General features: G+C 37.8%; 1 protein-coding gene across 1 annotated transcript in view; it reads left to right on the top strand.

The window, feature by feature from the left end:
* Positions 1-447: 447 nt before the first annotated feature.
* The window catches only part of LOC101726659 (phospholipid-transporting ATPase FetA-like), a gene marked incomplete at its 5' end in the record, with an annotated part of 67,427 nt that continues 57,743 nt past the window's right edge, over positions 448-10,131 (top strand). The window contains 3 exon segments of the mRNA XM_087183554.1: positions 448-550; positions 7,454-7,512; positions 9,512-9,625. Coding sequence (XP_087039680.1) covers positions 448-550; positions 7,454-7,512; positions 9,512-9,625 — 276 coding nt within the window.

Genomic DNA, 10,131 nt, shown 5'->3' with positions numbered 1-10,131 from the left:
GAATTAATGTCCTAAAGTGCAATAAATTATATAACTTTGAAGTTATCTTTTCTATTAGATAGAAAATATTTGTGTCTCTACTGGGTAAAAATATACACGTTAACCTGTGCCCTGTAGCATTATAAAAATGGTCCTGTCAATAAACTGTTAAAATATAAACAAAGCAGAACTGCATTAAGATCACTCAATAATTTCTTTTACCTGTTTCTAATGTTAGATGACTTTTTTCCAACAGATTGTAGTCATCAATTTAGACTTGGTTGCCAGGAATTAAAATATGTTTCACAAGTGTTGAAAATATAACTCTATAATGAGGATAAATATAAATTCTAAAATCTAGCATATGTACATTAGGGGTAGATTATTTTGGATTTCACGGATCAAGTTCCAAGTTTCATAAGCATATGTTTGAATGAAACCATATAAGTATGAATAATTCTCATTACAAATCTTTTTATTTTCTTTACAGAAATTCCATGGAATTGTAGTTGGTTCTACTTTGCAATGTCTCTATCTATAAAGCAAAGTGAGGACAGAAAAAACGGAGGAGGTAGGGGGACTGGGGAAAGGAAATCTAAGTCTGTGTGTTCTCATTATTGTCTCTGAAAAGTGTGTGTATGTTTATGTTTGTGTATACTCAAGTGGACATGAGAAATAAATAGATAAATAGACCCAATCTACCAATCAAATTATGAGCCTGCCAAACAAATGACCAGGAAGAGAAATATATTTGCAGAAATAAATACTTGATACTTAACAAATACAAGCTCTTTTGTCATCTGAGAATTCTAATTTTGTATAGTTATAATCTCTCATCTTTTATACTTTCCAGTATTTGGAAATTTACCAGGAAGCCTTGTATTCCTTCCCTTCTCCCTATCCTTTACAACTGTCTCCCGCTCAAAAGAAGTGGTCAGTGTGAAAGCAAGTTGCTGAGGCACGGAAGGTCCTTTGCAGGCTTTTTGTGGCAGAACAAATGAAGCTGGCTATGTTGTATAATCAAACTGAACTGCATTAAGATCACGCAATAATTTCTTTTAACTGTTTTTAATGTTAGATGATTTTTTTCTGACATACTCGAGTCATCAACTTAAACTTGGTTGCCAGGAAGTAAAATATACTAGGAAGGATTTCCATGAAAGTCCATGACCTCCTTTGGTGAATCCAGGTACTAATGGGAGCTACAGTAATTGTACCCAAGCCATTTTTCAAAATGGAACTGCCTAAACAGTAAAAAAAAAAAAAAATTAATTCTGACATGCAGTTTTGAAAAAGCAAGCCAGAATTTAATTCCAAGTTTAGGCTTCTTTTTAAGGAATGGCAAAGGAGCCATTGGCTATTGCAAATAATGCTGCTGCAAACACTTTTACAAGTTTTTGTGTAAAAAATAATTTCAGTTCTCTTGGATCTTTAAATTCATTTAAAATCTTATTTATGTTCTGTCTTATACTTGGGGTTTTTTTTGTTTGTTTGCTTTTTGTTTTGTTCTGTTTTTAGACAAGGTCTACTTATGAAGTCAGACTGGCTCCAAACTTCTGGTCCTCCTGCCTCACCCTCCAGAATGCTAGGATCATGGCTGTGCATCACAATACCTGGCTTTACAGCCTGCCTTGAATTATCCTTTTGTCATTTTGCATGTAAGCGATGTGGTTCTACTAGATTTTCTACCTAGTACAGTACCTACACAGCTCTCTATGTCCTGCAGAATTTGCAAGATTGTCCCATCTATTCTTTCTTCTTTGTTTCTCCTCTGCAGCTCTACACATAACATCACCACCCCACCAGCCCCACAAGTTAAGTAATACTAAGCAGTAATTCAAAAACATGAAGTAAACCTGTCTATTTTAGTGTGGAAAGATCTCTTAATACACAGTGTGAGAAAAAAAAAAAAAAAACAACTTGCAGAGCTATACCTATAGTAAGCTTTCATTTGTTTAAACACACAGACACATGTGTGTGTCTGTGTGTATGTGTATGTGTTTTCCATGTAAAATGTAGGATTCTTAGTTAAATTTGAATTTCAGATAAATAATAACTTTTAGTATAAGTGCCCAGGTGAACTCTATCTTTTATTTGCTAACTCTGGCAACCCTAACCAGAGGAGATCAGAGGGGATTAAATTTTCAATCTTATATTTAAATCACTTCTTTAGCATCACCAAGGCAGTTTCTTTTTTTCCTTTTCTCCTTTGTTTTGTCGTTTTCGAAACAAGGTCTCAATATGACTTTGAACTCACAATCCTCCTGCCTCAGCCTCCCGAGTGCTAGAGTTACAGATATTTTGTTTCGAACTAATGCCCTTTAATATAGTTTTCCCAACCCCTTGTTCCCATGGCAAGGAAGGGTTTGTTATTGAGCAGCACTGCAAGTGATGTCTAGCAGTTCAGTCAAACAGCACTGATTAGCTCTACCACTTTGATGAGAAATCATTTGTCCCATGTTTTGGTTTTTTTGTTTTGTTTTGTTTTGTTGGTACTGGGATTGAACTCAAGATGTTTGTGAGGCAGGTGTGGTGCCACTGAGCTAAATCCCCAGCTGTCCCATATTTCAAATGAGGTCAGAATGGCAAACAAAGCACTCCTAAAATGAATGATGTTCCTATCTGCTGCCTCTGTCTTGGAGGGGAAAGGCAAAAAGCATAAGGTCTCAGAGGGGAATAGGGGTAACGTGTTAGTTTTTAAGCACATCCTGAATTAAGTCAGCCAAACTGATTTTGATTTTCTCAGGGCCTGGTCCTTTAATAATTCTAGTCTTGTTTTCACAAAACTCAGGTAGAATGATATTGATGATGGGTTTCTTTTGACCCAGACATGGCAGAAATGAGCCTGGGCCAAACAGTGCAATCACACATATACCTACACAAGCAAAGCTTTATTAGGAGGCACCCAGTGGTAAATGTAAATGTATTGTATACCTAAAATGTACCAATTAATATATTTTTAAAAAAAGAAAGAAAGAAAAAAAAGCTTTATTAGGAGGGAGGCCCAGAGGGAAGGAGTTTCAGATGAACTGGAAATTCTGCTGGAAGGAGTCAGCAACTTGGGGAGAAAAGGACTATGCTGCTAGCAAAATACATTAACAGGTTTTTATTGATTTGTTGAATTAGGCTAATGTCTGGTTATTTCCACTTTCAAGGGCATGGTTCCTAAAGCTTTGTTGTGTTTTTTAATTTCTTGTTGAGAAACATCCTGGCCCTATATTTGGTGGGCTAACGGCCAGCTTTGCTCAGGAACCACTGAGTTACTTTTACAGCTGGTGTCATCAGCTTGCGTAAACACCCTAACCTTATAAAAGCTTTCAAGGGCTTGAGTTATGGAAAAAGCACAAGGGTTAGGTAGAAGAAAGACTTACCTGCTCCAGCAGGCGAAGGCCAAGTTAACCCTGAATCATAGAAACTGACCCAAGGGTTAAGAGAGCAAAGGAGACAGGCGCAAATGAAGACAGAGATAACGAGCCTTTCATCCCATTTTAGATATCACCTATCGGCTCAAATGAAGAGCCTGGTGGTTTAAAAAATTGGCCTTCCTTTGATTTTTTGCAAAGTAACCTGGGAAAGTGTTATCACACATCAGAGGTGTTATCTTACAGCAAAGCTAGTGGGAAACTAAAAATGTAATACCCTGCAGCATAACCTCCAAAATTAGTAATTTTTAAGTTGACTAAGAGCAACTAAGACTAATGGGCATATTTGGGGCTTTTTTTCTTAGAAACAGTATCTCATTTCATGCAAACATTCTGCTTCTGTGGTTTTATCAGGGTCCCATGACATATCTGTTGAAACATGCCATGCTACAAAAGATAACAGTTTATGGGATCCCCAGTGTATATTTTGGGGTCCCAGCCTTCTGCCCCACCATGGTGGTCCTTAAGTGTCTCAGAATCAGTACAATTCAAAGGGATAGTCAAGCAGAGGCATGGGACAGCTGTAACAGGACTGGACTTGGCCCAACATTCAAGACTTTAGTGAGCTTCCTCTCTAGGCTCTTACACTGGACCTTGCATACTCTCTCCTACCATGCTGGATGTACTACTATTTGCTGACTTCATCATTCAAAGGCCAGTAAAGAATTAGCTTTAGCAGAGGTTTCTCTCAGCCCAGCTGTTCTATAATTATGTAGATCCTTCTACAGTAACAGGTGATAATGACCCCCTGGAGACCTCAATTTGACAGAACATGTTTGTAAGCATCTTTTTATTTATGTGTTTTTTCATTTGACAAATCTTTACTAAATCGAGGGCCTTATATTGAGCTAAGCAGTGGGATACAGAGATTTAAAGAAAAGAGGGGAGCAGGGAAGACTTGGATTCCACTGGGTGTGCGTACATGTGTGCATGCATGTGTATGTGTGTGTGTGTTACTAGGGATTGAACCCAGGGAGTACAAAGCTATACTTCCAGCTCTTTTTATTTTAAGAAAGGGTCTTGCTAAATTTCCCAGGCTGGCTTTGAATCTTCAGTTGTCCTGCCTCAGATTCCTGTGTAGCTGAGATTACAAGTACTGGTAGGTGCCAACTTGTGGGACTTTCTCAACCCTCCCACTAGGATTAGGAGTCTGAAGATGGTCTGGAATAATACTTTCTTCATCTGATAACTCTAGAGCCTAACACAAAGCCCAGCCCCTTCCAAGAACCTAGTGAATACTCGATAAACAAAGGAAGAATTGAAGAGACTACAGGAATACTCCATTCAGGGCAGAAATATCTATTGACTGTATATCCATTTATATATATATTATATAGTTGGGCCTCTATATCTGTGATTCTAAATCCATGGATTCAGCCAATCATGATTGAAAATACTGTATTTGAAAAAAAATTATTTCTGAATTGAACATATGGAGACTTTTTTCCTTATCGTTATTCCCTAAATAATACAGCAAGTATTTACATAGCATTTAAATTTTATTGAGTATTATATTTCATTTAGACATGATTTAAAGTATACAAAAAGTGTGCATAGATTGCAGGCAAATACTACCTTATTTTATGTAAGAGATTTGAGCATCATGGATTTTGGTATCCATGAGGGTCCTGGAACCAATCCCCTACAGGCAGATGCTAAGGGATGATTATAATATTTAGTTTTTTCATAATATGTTAGCAGGCTCACTATTGCCAATAGTTTTCACACCTCTATGTTTGATATGATGAGTCCATCATATAATGCAATGATCTGACTCACTAGGAGTATACTAAAATCCCTTCAATCCAGGACTCTGCCTTATTGGCCTTTTTATTCCCATCCCTACTCCACCCTCCCAGCATGCAGCATACTGGCTTCCATGAAATTTAGTTAAGCAAGTGTGTTAGTGAACACAATTTGTTTTTCCTCTGTACTCATATCATCATCAACACAGAAGACTTCTGTGACTCTAAAAAGTATGGGGATTTCTCCCGACCAGCAAACAGTCAATTCTGCAGCAGCAAATATCAGCTACTGGTATCCTCTAATCTAATTCACTTCTAACACTATTTCCAAGTTGATAGTATCTGATCCCACAGGTTGAGGGCTTAGCCTGACTGTCCCTACTTCAGACCCAGATGGAACTTCTGACTGACCAAATAATTGGGGTTCCATAACCTCCTCCTCAAGATCCATTATTTATTAGAGCAGATCAGAAAGCACTATACTTACATTTACTGGTTTATTATAAAGAATACATAATAAGAAGCCAGATGAAGAGATATTTAATGCAAGGTCTAGAAGGGCCTTGAGTGCAGGAGCTTCTATCCCCACGGAATTGGAGTACACAATCCTCCCAGCATATGTACAAGCCTCATTCACCTTCCTGTAAGCTTCTACGTTGATCTGTCCGGAAGTTCTCCAAACCCTATCCTTTTGGGGCTTTATGGACACTTCATTGCATAGACATGATTGCTAATAGACTAGGTGGAGAGACTCAGCAAGGCCTATATAAGGGAAAGGGTTAAAGTGATGAGAATCATCTGGAATGTGCATGTTCACTGAAATGACCTGGGCTACATGTCTTTCTGGAGAGAGGGTATTTCCTGAGAAAAGAGTGTATAGAGATAACTGTTAACACCCGAAGGACTAACCATTCCCTGGTTCTAGCCAAGGCTGGGAACAATCCCTTCCAGCCATGCAGGCCTGTTGGCACCAAGTCACTCGTGTCTAAATACAGTAGTTAAGAAACTGAGACACTGGGTGTGGCTTGGCATTTTCTCTCTCACCTGTGGAGGGCTCCATCTCATACAGGATCCTTCCCTAGAGGATTCCCCTTCACCTTTTGTGCTGTCCCCTGCCTCATCGTGTAGTGATATATTATTTGATTATGCTCATATCTGCTGTACTTTTCATTTTTTAAAATCATTGTGTGGCTATTCTCTGTCCATGTGGATTCAAACCTCAAATTTTTTTGGCCACATATATGTGATTCCTTTTCATCATAGCCTATTTATTTGTCCAGACTTTTCCTGGCCTTGTTCTGTATAGAATTCTTTTCTCCAAGTCATGTAGTAGAACCTTCTGGAATGAGGAGAGTCATACCTTGCTATCAGACAAGGCAGGTCAAAGAATTTTCTTATGGCCAGATCTAAAACAGGGAAAGATTAGGATTTCTACAACCTCTCTTGAGGAAGAGAAATTCTAGTTTCTGTGGTTTACCTTGGGAAAATACATAATATTTTATATAAAATATAAAGTATATAAAAATGTAGATTAATATAAAATATAAATATATTTCTTATATACATGAAATATGTATCTATCTATATCAGTCTGTCTCCCAGCAAGTTTAGGAAAAGCTGGCTTAGAAAAAAGCATCAGATATCCCAAGACAAGGTGCTGGAATTGACCTGCAAGAGAGGGCTAGGATTATGCCATGCATGGCGGCACATACCTGTAATCCTAGCATTTAGGAGGCTGAGGCAGGAGGATCGCTGTGAGCTGGGGTGGGCCTGAGCTATGTAGTGTGTTCAAGGCCAGTCTAAACTACAGGAGACCCTGTCAAAAAGAAAGAAAAGGAAGGAAGGAAGGAAGGAAGGAAGGGAGAGAGAGGGAGGGAAGGAGGAAGGAAGAGAGAGAGAAAGAAAAGAAGAAAGAAAGAAAGAAAGAAAGAAAGAAAGAAAGAAGGAAAAGAAAGAAAGAAAGAGAAAGAGGAAGAAAGGAAGGAAGGAAGGAAGAAGAAAGAAAGGTGTGGTGGGGGCTGGGTTTCTGTGTTTGGCAGTGATGTCTGAGGAGAAATAATCGAGGAGGCACTAGAAGTGTTAATGTGTATACTCCTCAGAAGATATTTGTCCTTAAATTCCTGAGGATTTTCTTTTTATTGTATTTCTTGCTTCTTTTAATAAAAAGAGAAAATTTCATTTTTAAACAGATACCCTCAGTGAGAAAGTGTGAGAACTTTGTGACATTTTCACTAGCAGCCAGCAGCCAGCAGCCAGGCCAATCCACAGAGGGGAATCATTCTCACTATTTCTCTCCCCTGTTTTCAGAAAATGAGCGACTTCTGCAAGCCAACAACAGAAAACTCACCACTTACTTTGGCTATCCAGTGAGTATCCGGTCTTTGGCTATCTCATAAGGGGCTGGAATTCCCCTGCAATACTCCCCTTTGTTGGGGAAACAGGGAGTTCACCGTAGATGTGGATGCTACTACATAGATCCTAATTTCTCCTGAACTCCTAGATAATGAGTGGTGCAATAAGGGCTCAAACCAAAAGTAATCCAGTGCCCTAAACTCAGGGGAAAAGATGTCTCAGATTTTGGATTTATATATAACTCCAAGAAAAGAAATACTGTTCCTTTTTCTTTCTTTTTTTTTCTTTTTTTTTTGATACCAGGAATCAAACTCGGGATCTTGTGCTTGCGAGGCAGGCGGCAGAACCACTGAGCTAAATCCCCAGCTATTGTTCCTTTTTCTTACACAAATGAAAGCATGGTTCCATAATTATCTTTTTTAGTTAGACATCTATTATAATACATATAGATCTGTCTCATTTATTTCACAGTGGCACTGTTTTCCTTTATATTGATAAACTTAAATTATTTAACCAATCGTCTTTTTTTTTTCCCCCCTTTGGGTACTGGGGATCAAACTCGGGATCTTTAACTTGCAAAGCAGCCAGTGGCACCACTGAGCTAAATCCCAGCTGACCAGTCATCTATTGATGAAAATTTCTAGTGTTTTTCTATGATAACTGGTCCTGAATGAACATGATTATACATATAGTTTGGTACATGTGAGCTACCTAGAAGCAAGCTGGCTGGCCTAAAAGGAAAACATGTTAAAAATTATAATACATATTATCAGATTGCCCACTTCTTAAAAGATGATATTCATTTTTATTTCTACCTATAGTAGAGTCTGCCCATTTCTCCGCATTCCTGCCAGACTGTCAATATCAGTCTTGTCATCTTTGCCAGCCTTTTAGATGAAAAATGGCATTTTGTTACCTATTCTTCCTTAATTTAAAATGAGATTGATAATCTGTTCATATTAATTAGCCTTTTGTATTTATTTTTAAAAAAAAAACTGTTTGTGATCTTTGTCCATTTCCTATTCGGTTATCTCATTTATTTATGAATAAATAATTCATTGAAAAAGATATATATTGATATCATGCCTTAGTACCCCATCCACATCTGCTCCCATAGGGAACCACTTACATTAGTTTCTTTAGTTTCTTGTGTATTCATCATTGCTTCCTTGTGCAAATAAAGCAAATACAAATATATATTCTTACTTCCCATTGTTTTACACTATTCTATATTTAACAATACATTCTGAATGTGTTTTCATAATCATAATTTCATAATAGCCTTTACCTTTTTTCTTTTTTAGCTGCATAGTATTTGCTGTACAGATTTAGCATAGTTTATGTAAACAATTCCTTATAAATGGTCATTTAGTTGGTTTCAATCTTTTATAACTATAAGCAATGCTTTTATATACATAAGTTATTTCATGTTACCTACATACAAATATATATAGAAAATATAAAAATATATACTCATATATGTTTGTAGTTTCTGTAGAAAGTTTATGATTCCTGAGCTGGAGTGGTTCTAGATAATAATAGTGTTCGAGCTGTGGCAATGGGAGCTGGATTTTTTCCTTTCCATCTTCTAGACCTGTAGAAGCAGTGGGATACATTAAAAGTAGGTTTTAGCATCAGGCAGACCTGAGTTTGAATCCAGTTTTGCTCCTTACTAACCCTGAAGTATTACACAAGTTGTTTAGCACCTCTGGTCTTTAGTTCTTTCATTCATAAGAAAGGGATAATAAGATTTGCCTTACCTTGTGGTTGTGGGAGTTAAACATGGTCGTGAAATGTTGATCCTCTCTCCAAGAAACTGTTGCCCTTTGGGAAAAAAAGCATCTGTCTTATTCACCTCTGTATCCATTATTCCCACCACAGTGTTTGGCCACACCTGGCATTCAATAAATATATACTGAATATTGAATAAACAAACAGATCAACCCAATGTTGAGCTATCTTTTGTTCCACTAATTGCTCTTGGTTTTTGTTGTTACTGTCTTTTACTTGTAGAACAATACCATCAAAACCTCAAAGTATAATGCCTTAAACTTCTTGCCCACGAACCTGTTTGAACAGTTCCAGAGACTTGCAAATGCCTATTTCCTGATTTTGGTATTCCTACAGGTATTGCCTCTTGGAGCCTTTTCCACATGTGATTTATTAATTTCTCTGGGCTCAGGCTATATAGTCAGTCCCTAAACTGAGAGTTATCATCTCTCTTTAGACACAGGCAAATTGATTGGTGGAGTTTCAGGGTGTCCTAGTGTAGCTGAGGTCAGGATTAGCCAATGTGAATCAAACCTGTAGAGGTAGAAGGAGACAGGTCATGGAACCCTGAAGGAAGGAGAGCTTCTCATCATGGATGCATGGTCACAGTTAACTTGACCACTAACTCCAACCCTAACTGCAACCTATTCCTCTTTCTTGTCCCAGCTGTCATGACAGGAAATTGACAAACAGGAGTACTGAGGATGGTTTAGAATATAAGAGTACTAGCACAAAGAAAAGCATCAGTGTCAGCTAGGCACACACTGGAAAAAGGGAACAGACAGATCATCCCTTCTCCCCTTGTGCTGAAAGAACACTGGAGAGTATGTGGTTTTCCCACATCCACTCTTAACACCCTACCC

Source organism: Heterocephalus glaber, unplaced genomic scaffold (assembly GCF_053883595.1).
Source record: "Heterocephalus glaber isolate CG9 unplaced genomic scaffold, H.glaber_assembly_v1.0 deba00001481, whole genome shotgun sequence".
In the NCBI taxonomy this organism is placed as follows: domain Eukaryota; kingdom Metazoa; phylum Chordata; class Mammalia; order Rodentia; family Bathyergidae; genus Heterocephalus; species Heterocephalus glaber.
The sequence above is the reverse complement of the archived record's forward strand: the minus strand, read 5'-3'. Positions and strand labels throughout refer to the sequence as shown.